This window comes from Nomascus leucogenys, chromosome 22a (genome assembly GCF_006542625.1).
Source record: "Nomascus leucogenys isolate Asia chromosome 22a, Asia_NLE_v1, whole genome shotgun sequence".
In the NCBI taxonomy this organism is placed as follows: domain Eukaryota; kingdom Metazoa; phylum Chordata; class Mammalia; order Primates; family Hylobatidae; genus Nomascus; species Nomascus leucogenys.
This window is the reverse complement of record NC_044402.1, coordinates 12,447,057-12,464,423: the sequence shown is the minus strand read 5'-3', so window position 1 is coordinate 12,464,423 and position 17,367 is coordinate 12,447,057. Positions and strand designations below refer to the sequence as shown.

At 40.7% G+C, this 17,367-nt stretch overlaps 1 protein-coding gene across 2 annotated transcripts in view; it reads right to left on the bottom strand.

The window, feature by feature from the left end:
• The window catches only part of BTBD7 (BTB domain containing 7), a 100,655-nt gene that overhangs the window by 60,216 nt on the left and 23,072 nt on the right, over window positions 1–17,367 (bottom strand). For both annotated transcript variants that reach the window (XM_003260909.3, XM_003260911.1), the window contains exon 2: window positions 367–554. In XM_003260909.3, coding sequence (XP_003260957.1) covers window positions 367–448 — 82 coding nt within the window. In that variant the 5' untranslated portion in view covers window positions 449–554. The remainder of the gene's footprint in view (window positions 1–366; window positions 555–17,367) is intronic.

Sequence of the window (17,367 nt, the reverse complement as noted above, 5' to 3'; positions counted from 1 at the left end):
TGTGAAATGTTTCTTTTTCTTCTTAATTACACAAGTCTGCATTCGTATGGGCAAAATAAATGAAATGGGACACAGGAAATACGTACTTCACTGTTTTAACACCAATGGAGATTGCTAGTTTGCCTAGGGTAATTGGCAATTATGGTTAAAACATAGAAAAGCTCAACTGTGCTGCAAGTGGTTTGTTTAACATAAAAACCATACAAGTCAGATTTAAGATTTACATTTGTTGGGGGAAAAAATCTAGATGCTGCAGAATTATTATAATAACTACAGCTCACTTCTTTTGTCATCTACAGAGACTACCGAAAACAAAATTCTATTATAGTCACAAAACAAAATGAAGTTAGAAAAACTGAAAGTTACCTATAAAAGTCTGTTGGGCCTGTGAATTTCCCCCTACCCTCGGGGAACATGAATGAGGATAATTAGATGCATTAGCACCCATTTTCTTCAGTCACTCAGGCATTCCGGCTGCGGGTTCTTCAGAGTATAATCCCAGAGGCCTTTATGAACCTTCAACCCTGGATCCAGCAGCCTCTTTTCATCCATTTCTTGATATGAAACAAAAATAATTTAATTCATTTTTTCAAGTGTATCTCAGATCACAGTTTTTTTAAAAAGCTACTGAAAACTGCTTTCATTCACAAACAACAACACGCTGTCAAATTCACATGTCAAATTTTCATAAAATGTAAATCTTTAAGCTTGAATTATGAACCTGTGTTAGCTGTAATCTGAGCCATAAAATGTACCAATTATATACTTTCTAAGTCAGTAAAAAGTAACATATCAAACCAATTTAAATATATAGTTACAGGAAGAGTATTTGAAAACACAGGGAAAAGTATTTGGATTGCAAATAAATGTTTTAATTTTTGTTTTAAATCCTTAGAGGCAACCACCATTCATTATTACCTAACACTGTAAGCAATTTACAAACATTTAAGAGGTCAACACTGGTACCGCACATACAAATAACACATAATTGATTAGTTGTTTTTCTGCCTTAAAATAAAGTTGCTAAAAATCAATCTTTAATCTGTATAATTAGGCATTTTACTAAAAGAGGGGGTAGGAAAGGTGGACAATTAAAGCTAAATATATGTAAGCTACTAGTTCTATGGTAATTTTGAAAGAAGTTATTATACACATGGCAAGAGACACAACACAAAAAATTTTATCTATCCACCCCATAAAGCCCTGAAACAAAAATCCTGCTTTCTATTATCTGATATGATGATTTAAATGGACAGGGCAGTAGCAATAAGAGGTAATTCTAACAATCGCAGATTAAATTCTGAACATGGAAACTTAACTCTCAGAGCTGCTAGCAAAAGATACATGCAAAAAAGAAAATCTAAGAGAGAACAAGATTAATGGAAATACTTCTAAATCTTTACACCATCTGGATATATAAAATCTATCTGACTAAATGGGGTAACGGGTTTAAGAAGAGAAAACGCCATTTAAAATCTATTATTGGAATTGTTAAGAAACCAGCAGGCAGTTAACCTAGTCTCATAATGAAGAATGAAGTGTTTTAACAAATACGGTGAAAAACACGTACACAAATTATCACAAAAACTCTGCTAGAAACAGAACTGTGTCAAGATGCTTGGAATTTATTTTCATCTCTGTTAGTGACACAGCATAACCTTATGAATTCATGTTTAAAAATATCGCTAACATTTGTGTTTTCCTACCATCTTTTATAGACTATATTTATATGAAAATTAATTATTTATTTAGACAGAGTCTCGCTCTGGCGCCCAGGCTGGAGTGCAGTGGTGCAGTCTCAGCTCACTTTAACCTCTGTCTCCCGGGTTCAAGCGATTCTGCTGCCTCAGCCTCCTGAGTGGCTGGGACTACAGGTGAGTGCCATCATGCCTGGCTAATATTTGTATTTTTAGTAGAGATGGGGTTTCACCATGTTGGCCAGGCTGGTCTTGAACGCCTGGTCAAGACCAGGAGTCTTACAAAACAGGAAAACAGGAACTAAAATTACCTCTATTAATTCCACTTCAAACTTAAAAACCAGTTAAGTCTAACAAATCTTACTTTTAAAGCTGAGCCCCACAGAATCTTCAAGATCTTATCAGGCTTTTATAGTGGTTCTTTCAAAGAAAATAAGGGCCTGGAGGCCAAGTTTGTGGCCTCACTTATAGGTCAAATTCTAATGTCACTCAGGGTTTACATTTAAAACAAAAAACAGCACAAACAATCCTTTCTCAAAAAAGTTTAAAATATATTAACAAAAATCCAGAATAAAACTATCATATAAAATAAAAAGCCTTTACCAAAATGAGGGGGGAAAAAGACTTTTAAGATGCGCTTGGAATCTGAGTGTAATGGGAGATGGTGAAAATCGCGTTGAAGTGTTTCTAAAGGTAAGACGGCATGGTGTCACTCCTATGGCTAGGCCTCTTCGCACTTTCAAGTTCGGTTATTATTTCTTGTTTTGTTTTGCTTTTTTACTTCTATTGACTGAGTAAATTTAGTAACATAGCACAGAGTATGCTTATGGCGCAAAACAAGGAAGAACAGAGCCTTGCCTCCGGATGAAGAAAAATCAGAAGCATCTTCAGAAGCGGACAAGAATCTTACTTTAACATGTACATGCATGCATACACATATAGAATTATTTTCATCTGAGAATCTTGTATGGTTTGTAGAGACTCAAGATGCTACATGTCGAGCATCCCTAATCAGAAAATCCCAAATCTGAAATGCTCCAAAATCCAATACTTTTTGAGTGCTGACAGGATGCCACAAGTGGAAAATTCTGGAGGTGCCTTCTTTGCTTTTTGATGGTTCAATGTACATAAACTTTGTTTCGTGCACTATATTAAAAATATTGTATAAAATTACCTTCAGGCTATGTGTATAAAGTGTGTATGAAACATAAATGAATTTTGTGTTTAGACTTGGGTACCTCACCAAGCTATCTCATTATGTAGACACAAATATTACAAAATTGGAAAAAATCCCAAACCTGAAACACTTCTGGTTCCAAGCATTTCGGATAAGGAATACTCAACGTGTAATACAATGGTGTAATACTTACATCATGTCAAAAATCCTGTTTTTAAAAAAAGCTCTGGTAAGGGAAGAACACCAAGAAAAAAGAAAACAAAATTTAAAAAGCTCTATTTTATGATGAGCACAATTAGATATCCTAAAGCAATTATACAAGAGTTATATGACATCAACGGCTCCACTGGAGAAACAAGAACAAGCTGCAAACACTAGGGAAGTCAGAGGCTGAGCTAAGGATGTTTGGCCATTTGCTGCTACAATAAGCAGTAGTAGCTGCTGGGATAGCTGGGGTTTCACCTTAGAGAGGTGGCCAGAAATACAAGTGTCTTTGGGATTTAGGGAAAATCTCTTCCTGGTAGCTCCTGGTTAATGGGAACTCCCTTCAGGATGAACTGATGTGGGGACATTCATATATCCTACTGGAGCTCTATATACTAAAATAAACACAGACCTTGGAAGGGAAGGGAGTTGGGGGAGCCAGATTTCCTGGATGAGATGTAACCCTTGAGTCTACCCTGTGTCCCCCAGTTCCAGAGCCTGATGGGTAACCCTGACTATAGTTCTAGTACTACAGCAATATTTCTTCTCAAAAGCCTCAAAATTAATTCAGGGATTAATGTCATTACTTCTCAGGTAACCAAAATCCTATGTCAAATGGTGCTCAGTATTATGTTATTTATTTCTGAATCTAAACCATCACTTGTAGATGTCGGAAATGAGAACTAGTCTCAGTTCAATCTCTCCAGCAATGTGTTCTCTCCAGGCAAGCCTGGTCTCTCTTCTATAGACATCCAATCTTTGTATGATGCAAAGGAGAGAGGAGCAAGGAGAGGGGAGAGGAGAGGAGAAGGTCTACAGGACTTGGAGAGGCCCAGAAGATGCAAATGGCTGATGAATCCTTTTTCTAGAATCAGCATTCTGGGGGACTCCCTCTTAATAGCATACGATCAATCCCAATCAGATGATGCTGACTGTCCTAAACCAAAATAAGCTCCAGTGATCACAGAAGACCTAACTGTGGGGTAGGGGCGGGGAATCTTGTTGAATGCATGAGAGACTAAACAACCCATGAGACATTTTTTAAAAAAGAGAAGTCAACTTTCTCCTCCCTAACCCACCCCCTGCACCCCAGCCCCCAAAAGAAAGCCCTAGGCCAGCATTTTCCAAAGAGCTTTCCCAAAGTTTAGAAAATGTAGGATTAAACAAAGCCAAATAGGTTTCTTTACTTCAGGACATTTGAGCACCTTTAAAGTGCTGAGGTTCATTGTAAAGAGGGAGCATTCAGCATGATCTAAAGAAGCCCTGCTGCCCCCACAGGGCATAAAGGAATGAACTTGCATAACACACTCAGGAAAACGCTGATCTTTGCCATAAAAACACTTTTTATTGCTTCATGCAATAGAAAGAACTGTGGGAGTTAAGGTATCTAGGATTCAGTTATCTCTGTGTCACTAATTTACCATGTATGTAGGACACGTCACATGTAATCTCTATGGGCCTCAGTTCCTGTATCTGTAACATAAGAACGTTGAAACAGAGTTCCAAAAATTTAATGAAGTTGTACGGTTTATTAATTTAGGAAATATGGATGGGGAAGGAAGTTCTTTCTTCTTTTTTTTATTTTTATTTTTTGAGATGGACTCTCGCTCTGTCGCCCAGCCCAGCCTGGAGTTCAGTGGCGTGATCTCAGCTCCCTGCAATCTCTGCCTCCTGGGTTCAAGTGATTTTCCTGCCCCAGCCTCCTGAGTAGCTAGGATTACAGGTGTGTGTCACCATGCCTGGCTAATTATTTTTAGTAGGGATGGGTTTCACCATGGTGGTCTGGCTGGTCTCGAACTTCTGACCTTGTGATCCGCCCACCTCAGCCTCCCAAAGTGCTGGGATTACAGGCGTGAGCCACCGTGCCCGGCCCTTTTTTTTGAGATATGGTCTTGCTGTGCTGCCCAGGTAGACGCGCACAGCTCACTGCAACCTCCACCTCCTGGGCTCAACCAATCCTCCTACCCCAGCCTCCTGAGTACCTGGGACTACAGGCATGCGCCATCATGCCCAGCTAATTTTTGTGTGTGTACGTTTGTGTGTGTGTGTGTGTGTGTGTGTGTGTGTGTATACATATATATTTTTTTTTTTCTTTTTTTTTTAAAAGAGATGGGGTTTTGCCATGTTGCTCAAACTGGTCTCAAACTCCTGAGCTCAAGTGATCTGCCTATCTTGGCTTCCCAAAGTGCTGGGTTTACAGGTGTGACCACGGTGCCCAGCTGGAAGGTATTTCCATATTAAAATCTACAGAGGGGAAAAAAAGAGGCACCTGAATTTCTCATTTTAAACATATTTCCCTTTCAGTCTGACTTTAGGGACAGGATAGGAATGTGGGGCAAATGTGAATATAAATAACAATTAACGGCCTGGCTCAGTGGCTTATGCCTATATTACATCTATAATCCCAGTGCTTTGGGAGACTGAGGCAGGAGGACTGCTTGAGGCCAGGAGTTAGAGACCAACCTGGGCAACATTGTGAGACTCTGTCTTTACAAATTTTTTTTTTTTTTTGAGACTGAATTTCATTCTTGTTGCCCAGACTGGAGTGCAATAGTGCGATCTCAGCTCACTGCAACCTCCACCTCCTGGGTTCAAGCGATTCTCCTGCCTCAGCCTCCTGAGTAGCTGGGATTACAGACATGCATCACCACACCAGGCTAATTTTGTAGTTTTAGTAAAGACACGGTTTCACCACGTTGGTCAGGCTGGTCTCGAACTCCTGACCACAGGTGATCCGTCTGCCTTGGCCTCCCAAATGCTGGGATTACAGGCGTGAGCCACCGTGCCCAACCAAAAAATATTTTTACATATATATACATATATATACACACATACATGAAATTAGCCAGGTGTAGTGGTACGTGCCTATGGTCCTAGCTACTTGGGAGGCTGAGGCAGGAAGACTGCTTGTGCCAGGAGTTCGAGTTTGCAGTGAGCTATGATCACACCACTGCCCTCCAGCCTGGGCAAAAGAGTGAGACTTTCTTAAAAACAAAAAACCCAAAGAAAAACCATAATGAAAGAGAAATGTAAAATAATACTTCACTCCTGTCAAATCTAAGGTAACAACATTGTTACAACAGACCATAGGCATTTGGACTCACCATGTAATGAAAATTAACAAAGGGACAAGCAGATTTCCCAGACAAAGCTTTTATTTTGGGGCTTGTCCTACTGTGCTAGAGCGCAAGGGAGACAGACAGCAGAGGCTGGTTCCCTGAAAAGAGCCAGTAAGGATTTATTAGGCAAAGCGCAGGAATTGACATCAGGGATAAGGTATGCAGGCTGGGCTGGGCAAAGCATGTGAGGGGTAGAGTATGCAGGTTAGCAAGGCTGGTTGATGGTTAACTTGAGTATGGGTTAACTGGTGGTCTGTCTGGCAAAAACAAGGCTGGAAATCAATTGTTCAGCATTCCTTCCAGAGGTGAGACACTCAACAACCTTGGTTCGATTTTGGATCTTCTAAGGCCAGTTTCTGGAGTTAAGCACAAGGCATGGTTAAACAGTATGAGAGCACAGAAGAATGGCTATTTTCTTTGTATGACTAAAGCCTTGGAATTAGTGGGTATAGTGCCAGTGAGGCAGTGGTGTGGGTTTTGTGATTAGTGGGCATGTACGAAAAAATGCTACTGGGGGTGAGCTGAAGCCAAGCCCCATCTTAATATGATGTATTATTCAAACCAAGAAGCTTGAGAGTGAAAAGGGGTACATACCAGAGGGGACGCCAGAACACGTGTAGCCCAGGTTTGACCAGGCAAAGTGGGATGAATGGTCATATCTCTAGCTAAATCTCACATTTCCAGAGTAGCTTAGAAATAAAACAAAGTTTTAAAAGAAATAAAGGGCCGGGAGCGGTGGCTCAAGCCTGTAATCCCAGCACTTTGGGAGGCCAAGGCAGGTGGATCACGAGGTCAGGAGTTCGAGACCAGCCTGACCAACATGAAACCCCGTCTCTACTAAAAATACAAAAATTAGCCAGGCGTGGTGGCACGTGGCTGTAGTCACAGCTACTCAGGAGGCTGAGACAGAAGAATTGTTTGAACCCAGGAGGCAGAGGTTGCAGTGAGCAGAGATCACGCCACTGAACTCCAGCCTGGGCGACAGAGTGAGGCTGCATCTCAAAAATATAAAAAATAAATAAATAAATAAGGCCAGACATGGTGGCTCACACCTGTGATCCCAAAACTTTGGGAGGCTGAGGCAAGACGATCACTTGAGCCCAAGAGTTCCAAGACCAGCCTGGGAAACCGAGTGAGACCCTGTTTCTATTAAAAAATAAATAAGAAGGCAGGGCACGGTGGCTCACGCCTGTGATCCCAGCACTTTGGGAGGCCGAGGCAGGTGGATCACAAGGTCAGGAGTTTGAGACGAGCCTGGCCAATACGGTGAAACTCCGACTCTACTAAAAATACAAAAACTAGCCAGGCGTGGTGGCGGGTGCCTGTAGCTACTTGGGAAGCTAAGGCAGGAGAATCGCTTGAACCTGGGAGGTGGAGGTTGTAGTGAGCCGAGATCGCGCCACCACACTCCAGCCTGGGCAACGGAGTGAGACTCTTGTCTCCAAAAAAAAAAAAAAAAAAGACAATAATAATAAAAATATATAAATAAAATTTCTTAAAAAAAAAACAATACCTAAGTAAACAGAAAATGGCTTCCCTTGTCACCCCTGTCATACCCCAAGTATGTTTTACTTAACAACATTGAGAGTTTACTATATGTCAGCCTGTTCTTAGAGCTTTCACATGTATTAACTAATTTAGTTACCCCTGTATCTTTTTGACTGATGAGGCTGAGAGGTTAGTAACTTGCCCAAAGTCACAAAGAGCTAGGATTACTTTTGTTTTTTGTAAACCTTCAGTTATATTCTTGGATACATTTCAAGAGCAACAAGACAAAAAGAGACTGTGAACAGCAAGCAGAAGCAGAATCAGCAATAAACCCGTCTTTTGAAGGTATCTTCAAAAAGAGACTAGAGGCGGAGTTTAGAAAGCCACAACCAAGCTAATATGTCTCTCTGGGGCCACTGAATATAGAGGCAGATGACCTCCACCTAGCACTGAAAACCCTAAAAATACCAATGACATAAAACAACAATATTTGTGACAGCAACAACTCAGTAAGGAAAAGATGAATTACGGTCCATTAAAAATATTAAGACAGAACTAGTAAGTTGCAGAGGTGGGCCTAGCATTCAGTTTCTTATATCTAGGTGTAATCTTATCTTTGCGTTTTTTTCTCTGAAATTTGAAGGAAAAATGTCCAGAGCAGACAAATATAATTCCACTCCAGAAATGGGAAGTGAATACACACCAGTGTTACTTTTTGTGTTTAAAACAATCACTCACATAGAGCAGAAAATGACCTAACTGAAAGGAAAGCATATGAGATCAAAGCAAAAAGGAAGTGCCTTTCAGAATATTTACAGCTGGAATACATGTTCCTTGATGGCAGGATGACACTTTGTTATGCTTGATCGATCATCCATCCATCCACCCATCTACCATCTGGCTTCAAGAATCAACAGGAATATATCAAGTAAAAAAGGATAGGTTGCCGGGCGCAGTGGCTCATGCCTGTAATCCTAGCACTTTGGGAGGCTGAGGCGGGCGGATTACCTGAGGTCAGGAGGTCAAGACCAGCCTGGCCAACATGGTGAAACTCCATCTCTACTAAAAATACTAAATATGAGCCAGGTGCAGTGGTGCGCACCTATAATCCCAGCTACTCTGGAGGCTGAGGCACAGGAATTGCTTCAACCCGGGAGGCGGAGGTTGTGGTTTGCGGTGAGCTGAGATCACGCCACTGCACTCCAGCCTGGGCTACAGAGCAAGACTCCATCTCAAAAAAACAAGCAAACAAACAAACAAAAAACAGATAAACAAACAACAAAAAAGACAGGTTATTCCAGGTGGAACAAAACAGGATACATAAACAGAAATAACTCCTGTCCCAGTTAGTGTACCACTCTCAGTCCTCATAATCCTACAACTCTATTATCTACTAATACTGAAACATAATTACTTACATTTCCACTAAACTTTAAGTTTCCCAAGGGTAGGTATTCCATTTATTCATCTTAGAATCCTTACCATTCGCCACAGAATACAAAGTAAGCATCCAATATTTGAATAAATCAATGTATTACCATGAATGTTGATAAGTATCATGTCCAAGGTCTAAGGGTACATATGTTGTGAGTATGGGTAGGAATTAGATCAAAAAGCCTCAAATGGCTGGGCACGGTGGCTCACACCTGTAATCTCAACACTTTGGGCGGCCGAGGCAGGAGGATAGCTTGAGGCCAGGAGTTCAAGGCCAGCCTGGGTAACACAGTGAGCTCTTGTCTCTACTAAAAACAATTAGGCCGGGTGCGGTGACTCACACCTGTAATCCCAGCACTTTGGGAGGCCGAGGCAGGTAGATCACTTGGGACCAGGAATTTGCAACTAGCCTGGCCAACATGGCAAAACCCTGTCTCTACTAAAAATACCAAAATGAGCTGGGCGTGGTGGTGCATACCTACAATCCTAGCTATGTGGGAGGCTGAGGCATGAGAATCACTTGAACCCAGGAGGAGGAGACTGCAGTAAGCCGAGATCATATCACTGTACTCCACCCTGGGTGACAGAGTGAGACTGTCTCAAAAACAAAACAAAAAACCACTTAGCCAGGCAAAGTGGTGTGCGCCTGTAGTCCCAGCTATTCAGGAGGCTGAGGCAAGAGGATCGTTTGAGGCCTAGAGATTGAGGTTGCAGTGAGCTATGAGCATGCCAGTGCACTGCAGCCTGGGTGACAGAGCAAGATCCTATCTCAAAAAAAAGAGGTAAGTCTCAAATGCTAAAGGTATTGGGTCTTTGTTCAGAACACAATAGAGGAACTACTGGAGCAAAGCACAGAGTAGTAAGAGCAAAGCGGCACCATTATACTTCTGTTACAGAAAGACTACTGGAAGATGCTTGATCTATAAAAAGATCTTGATGCAGAAAGACTTATTAGAGGATTCTTCCAATAGTCCAGGAAAGTAAGTGTTAATAAGGTCCTGGCTTTATTTCTAAAATGGAGGCAATATAATAACACCTACTTCACAAGGTTGTTTTAAGAGTTAAAATAATATGGACTGCTGGTCAGGCATGGTGACTCATGCCTGTAATCCTGGCACTTCAGGAGTCTGAGGCAGGCAGCTCGCTTGAGCTCAGGAGTTCGAGATCAGCCTCAACAACATAGCAAGACCCCATCTCAGAAAAAAAAAAGTTTTTAAAACAAAGATAATATGGACTGCCACTTGGAAAGCAGAAACAGGAGCCTATCAAAAGAGAAATGTCTTTTGAGGGACTTGGGCCTGTGCCAGGTCTGACCTGGACTGGACGAACTACATCTTAAAGATGTTAAAATATTCTTTAAAAAATTCAGTTTCTAACCATTTAAAGCAGAGAACCAATTCCTGGAAAGTGGTGCATTAAGAATGAATGTGGCCGCACTGTGAAGACACGAATGGGTCTCTCCTACTCTGCCACCTTTACCTCAGAGCTCACACTCCAAATGCTTTATCCTGACCTACAACCTCAGAAGAAGATCCTCCTGAAGCAACAGATGGAAAAAGGGAATTAGAGGGCTGAAAAGGTGCCCCCCCAACCAGAGGGAGGCCTGACTCTAGGCCAATGGGTGTCGCTTATTCCTCTTATCTGGTCTTTGGCAGAGGGCCTGAGCAGTGATGCCTACAGCAGCCAGTGCAGGAGCTGCCTTGGCCCGGACATCCCCAAAAGTTTTGATGTCTTCTAGCAGCTAGAATCCCCCAAAACTGAAGTAGCTCTGGAAGGAGCCTGAAAAGTTTTCCCCAAAGGTCAGGAAAAAGAGCCTATAAGCAGAGGGTGAAAAATTATTATGAGGCCCTGCAAGACAGTCTGTAGAACTTGCCCAATCAACTCTCATAAGGTGATGGGGCCTGCCATTTGGAGCCTCTGTGTTTACGATATGGAAAATTAGCACTGAGCCTGGCACACAATATTTTACTGAATAAAGGAAATGATTGTTCTAATCAGGGACAACTTTTTATTGTTGGCTTGACAGTGTACAGAAAGATGGCTCACTCTAGATTTAGAGACGGTGATAAAGATGAGTCTAGATTTGAGTTTATTATTATTTATTTTTATTTTTGAGACGGAATCTCGTGCTGTCGCCCAGGCTGGAGTGCAGTGGCGCAATCTTGGCTCACTGCAACCTCCGCCATCCAGGTTCAAGCGATTCTCCTGCCTCAGCCTCCCGAGTAGCTGGGATTACAGGTGTGCACCCCTACACCTGGCTAATTTTTGTATTTTTAGTAGAGATGGGGTTTCGCCACGTTGGCCAGGCTGGTCTCAAACTCCTGACCTCAGGTGATCTGCCGGCCTCAGCTTCCCAGAGTGTTGGGATTACAGGCGTGAGCCATCGTGCCCGACCTAGATTTGAGTTTAAAGAGGATTTGCAGAGAGAAATAGAACTGACATCAGAGAATACATTCAAATCAACTGAATTTAAAGGGAAAAAATGCAATTTCTCCTAAATTCCATTAAAAGCCAAAACATTCAGATTTTCTGACACCAACTTAGCAAATGTTAAAAATACAAGGGTATACTTCTTGTTGATAAGTTACCATGAGTTCCACTAGTAGAGCTGGAGAGATAAGCAAACATGCTGGGTGAATCCTAGAGTAAGCCTGAGACTATGGCTGCACAGACAGAAGAGAACACAGAACAAAACAGAAACTCAAAGGTTTCCTCATCCAGGGCAGTCTTCACGAGGACAGTTCAAATTCCAAACTGTTAGATCATTAAAGGAATAGGCATGTGAATAGCCCTATGAATTATTCAAATTCTTACAAATGAGAAGACAATAATGGCTTAGGAGTTGAGGTAATTACATAGTAAAATTCTATTTTTCTTCAGATTACGGAGACTGAGTCTAAATAAATATGAGGGTGGGGGACCCATTACTTTAAATTTTCAGTGAAAAAGTTACAAGTTATATATAATGGCTTAATACTGGCCAGTCACTCCATTCTGATGAGCTCTTGCCCATCAGGATATTTGCTATTTAAAGAATCTTTGTTGGCATGTCAAGTGAAAAACGTGTTCCTCCTAAGTTTCTTCTGAAGTCTATACTTAGAGTCTTGTATATAGTGGTCCTTGTAAAAGAAGTACTAGTGGTTGTGATGATGAACAAGTTTTGAGAACATTCAGCTGTAAAAGACCCTCTCTGTAAGAGACATCAACAAGGTCTCTTATGAAAAACAAGAAGTAGAAAACCAGACAAAACTCTCACTCTCACAAGCATTATTAGAGGGCTTTCTTGTAACTATGATAATTTTTCCTTAACCCCATTGCTTGTCCTGTGCTACCCACTTGCAGCGGAAACACTGGGAGAGGATATTACAGTCTAAGTATGTCAGAATGAAACAGATATTCTTGGCCCTGTTAAGACAACGGAAGTCTGCATCTTAAAACTCTATTTTCCATTTGTTTAGAACCTTGTCTTAGTCTGTTTTCTGTTGCCATAACAGAATATCATAGACTGGGTAATTTATAAAAAAATTTATTTCTTACAGTTCTGGAGGGTGGGAGGTCCAAGACCACCCCAATATCTGGTGAGGGCCTTCTTGCTGTGCCGTAACATGGCTGAGGGCACCACACAGCAAGAGGGCAAGAGCATGCGTGTCAGCTCAGGTCTCTCTTCCTCTTATAAAGCCAGCAGCCCCATTATGGTGGCCCCACCCTGATGATTTTATCTAATCCTAATTACTTTCCAAAGACCCTACGTTCAGTTGACATACAGATTTGGGGATTAAGTTCCCAACACATGAAATGTGGGGAACAGCAAACCATAGTAGACATCTATAATAAAAAATTAAGTAATACATATGAGGTCCTTATCATAGAATACATAGTGAAGAATGCTCACCAAACTGGTAAGGGGAATGGTGGAGAGGAAGAAGGAAACAATGACTGAGGTTTCTACCTTGCATAACTGGGTGGTTACAATGCTGTAAACCAAGAAGCATATAGGAGAAGTAATTTATGGGTCCACTGAGGGTGATAAAGGTAATGGGTTTGAAATCTGAGACATATTAAGGAGGCCAGGCACGGTGGCTCAGGCCTATAATCCCAGCACTTTGGGAGGCTAAGGAGGGTTGCTTGAGGCCAGGAGTTCGAGACTAGCCTGGGCAACAAAACCACCTCATCTCTCTTTAAAAAAAAAAGATGTATCAAGGAAGAAACAATTCAAACAGAACATAAAGAAGTCTAAAAACAAAAGTTTTCTAATACTATTAATAATATCTCATTTCTAAAGGTAATATTCCTTGTATTACAATACAGCATTCTCCCAAGATAATTCACTTACTTTTAAATGAGGATATTATTTATAAATATCAATGTTTGTAAAGAGATAAATGGAGAGTCTTAAGAAGTAATGGTGCTTATTTCTTGAGGCGCAAAGTTATTTCTGGCATAACTTCACATTACTGCACAGCATCCAGCAAAATATGGGTGATCTCTAACCTCTCTTGAGATCTGAGTCTGTGTGTTCTCCTAATAATATGTGTATCACTGTCATATATATCAGTAAGATACTTGGTTATTAAAGTATTTTATTATCTAAGATTTTCAGAGATCATTTCTTAAAACTCAGATTCTCTTTATCAGTTGTCTCATTCTGTCTTCCCTGAACAGATGATAAAATATATCCTTTCGGTTCACTGTACATGCCCCTCTGCCAAGAAAATAACATTTCAGAGGAAAAGGTTATGTCTTCTATGTAGTAATCATTATTGGAATGTCATGTCAGCAGTAATATCTTCCTGACATCTCCCACACCACAAATACAGTATTTTCTAGATTAACAGAATATGCAAATAAATTATCCCTAACATTTTTCTATTTTTAGTTTTCCTGTACTTTTCTTTTTTATTTATTTTTAAGAGGCAGAGTCTCACTGTGTTGCTCAGGCTGAAGTGCAGTGGCACAATCATAGCTTATAATGCCTGGGCTCAAGCAATCCTCCAGCCTCAGCCTCCCAAGTAGCTAGAGCAGGTGTGTGCCACCATGTCCAGCTAATTAAAAACATTTTTTTTTTGTAGAGACAGGGTCTCACTAATGTTGTCCAGGCTGGTCTTGAACTCCTGGCCTCAAATGATCCTCCTGCCCTGGCCTCCTAAAGTGCTCGGATTACAGGCATGAGCCAGCACACCCAGACGTGTACTTTACTTTCTAGAGCTATCTTACAGCAACTGATTTCCTCATATAGGTACTAGGTACTGGTCAAGATAGGCTGTCATCTGATCCCTGAATTGTCTATTTGAAAAGCATTTCTTACTCCTACCTCAGGGCTCTTCCCTTTGCCTGTACCACTCTTCTGAAACGTCTTACCATGGTTCATACTCTCATTTTTACTGAAGTCTTTGCTGAAATACTACCTCTCGGAGAAGACTTCCCTAGCTAGCCTATATAAAACAACATCCCACCCCATCATTCACTATCCTCTTTCTTCAGTTTATTTTCTTTGCAGTAGTACTTTTCACTTGAATTTCGTTTATTCAACACTAAATCCTCACCACATAATACAGTACCTGGCACTTAGGAGGCATTAAGTTGAAAACTGCTGAATGAAATTAGTTTTAAAAAATAAACATTTAGTAAGGAAAGGCTTATCTGTAATCATTCTTTAAGATTTTGACTCCAAAAACTATTTCTTGGGATCCATATTCCTTCACAGTCTAAGCCTCTTAGAAGATTGTGATTAAAAAATTGCGGCCGGGCACGGTGGCTCACAACTGTAATCCCAGCACTTTAGGAGGCCGAGGTGGGCAGATCATAAGGTCAGGAGATTGAGACCATTCTGGCTAACACAGTGAAACCCCGTCTCTACTAAATATACAAAAAAAAAAAAAAAAAAAAAATTAGCTGGGTGTGGTGGTGGGCGCTTGTAGTCCCAGCTCCTTGGGAGGCTGAGGCAGGAGAATGGCGTGAGCCCGGGAGGCGGAGCTTGCAGTGGGCTGAGATCGCACCACTGCACTCCAGCCCAGGCGACAGAGCGAGACTCAGTCTCAAAAAAAAAAAAAAAAAAAAATTGGACTAGTACTTGGAGACAAAAGATTTCCCAGCAAAAAGCCTCATGGATCACAGCATACATATACCCTCAAATATGACTCGTGGAGATGTTTCCATAAGCAATAAAGTAATAATTTTTAAAAACACACTGCTTCCTCAATAATTAAACATAGAATTATATGATCCAGCAATCCCATTTGTGGATATATACCAAAAAAAGTGAAAACAGGGACTCAAACAGATGTGTACACCCGCGTTCATAGCAAAATTATTCACAACAGCCAAAAGGTAGAAGCAAGTCAAGTGTCCACAGATAGATGAATGGAAAAACAAAATGTGGTGTATACATATTCAGCCTTAAAAAGGATGGAAATTCTGACACATGCTGAAACACAGATGAACCCTGAGAACATTATGTTAAGAGAAATAAGCCAGTCACAAAAGGACAAATATGGATTCCACTTATATGAAGTACTTAGAGTAATCAAATTCATACAGACAGAAAGTAGAATATGGTTGTCAGGGGCTGGGAAGTTAGTGTTCAATAAGTACAAAGTTTCAGTTGTGGAAAATGAGAAAGTTCTGGAGATGGACGGTGGTGATGGCTGCATAACAATGTGAATGTACTTAATGTTGCAGAACTATATATACACTTAAAACTGGTTAAAATGGTAAATGTTATGTATTTTTAAGTGACAACTTAAAAAATGGAAAAAATCTCACCAAAAAAACATTAAACAGAAAAGCAATGACATACCTTCCCTCTTCACTCCCTTTTTTAAACATTCCCCCCAACTTCATGTTCCTTTTAATGATTGGAGTGGGAGTATCTTACATCAGAATGGGAATACATAGTTTACCAAGGGCTTTTTCATGTGTTAAGTCATTTTAGTCTCACACTAACTCTTCCATGTAGACAGCACAGGCATCATTCTCTATTCTCCAAATGAGGAAACCAAAGTAGAGACTTTAAAGTGACTTATCCAAAGTCAAATAAAGAGTAAAATGGGCCAGGTGCAGTGGCTCACGCCTGTAATTCCAGCACTTTGGGAGGCCAAGGTGGGTGGCCTAGGCGACAAGAGCAAAACTCCTCTGTCTCCAAGGAAAAAAAAAAAAGAAAAAAAAGAGTAAAATGGCAAAGCCAAGACCAAAGACCAGGCCTTCAATCCCTCATCTAGTGTGTGTCTTATCCCCCCAACCCCCACACCCCTGCTAAACAAGAAAGCGTCTCAGAAGTCTTCAATCCTATACCAACCTTTCTGAAGGAAACTGCCATGTCTACCTTATGCTTCTGTGTCCACTGTGCTTGCTGTTTCTATTACTCAACCCTTAAGTCTCCAGTTTCTACTTTATCACCCAACTGAGGTAAAGGGACAGATCTTAATCTCTCTAGTGCTGTGTACTGTTGAACAGTAAAACGTTTCTTGATTGTGATTAATACTCCATAAATATCAAACCTCCTAGCATTCAAACACAGAGGACAATTAAATGACTAAGCTTCTCTAATCTCATCCCTTCCTATTACTTGTTTTTCCTTCCTTTGCAGGAGATACTTTTGTAATTTTTGTAATAAAAATGAAAAAATATACAATAAAAAGTGGAGAAAATAGTTAATGGACCTCTATCCATTGCCAAGTTTCAACCAACATTCACCAATTGGCAGGTGGTTTGTTTTTTTTCCCTTTAGAAATGGGGTCTTGCTCTGTTGCGGAGGCTGGAGTGCAGTGGCACAAACATAGCTCACTGCAACCTCAAACTCCTGGACTCAAGTGATCCTCCCACCTCAGCTTCCCAAAGTGCTGCAATTACAGGTTTAAGTACCAACTATATCCCAGTCCACTATCTACCCAATCCCACTAGAATATTCTCAAGCAAATCTCAGATAGCATATTATTTCACCTGTAAATATTTCCATATTTATCTCTAAAAGGAAGTATGTAAAGCAACTACAGACTATCACATCTAAAATAAACAATAATTCCTTAATATGAAACTCCTAGGCAGTGTTAACATTTCTCAAATTGTTTGAATTAGGATCCAAATAAGGTCTACACATTGTGACTGGATGATTATGTCTCTTCAATCTCCGCATACGGGTTCCTCCTCCTTTACAATTTTTTTTTGTTGAAGAAATCAGGTTACCTGGTTGTTTCCTATAGTTTGGATTTTGCCAAATGTATTACCATGATGTAGTTTAATAATGTGCTTC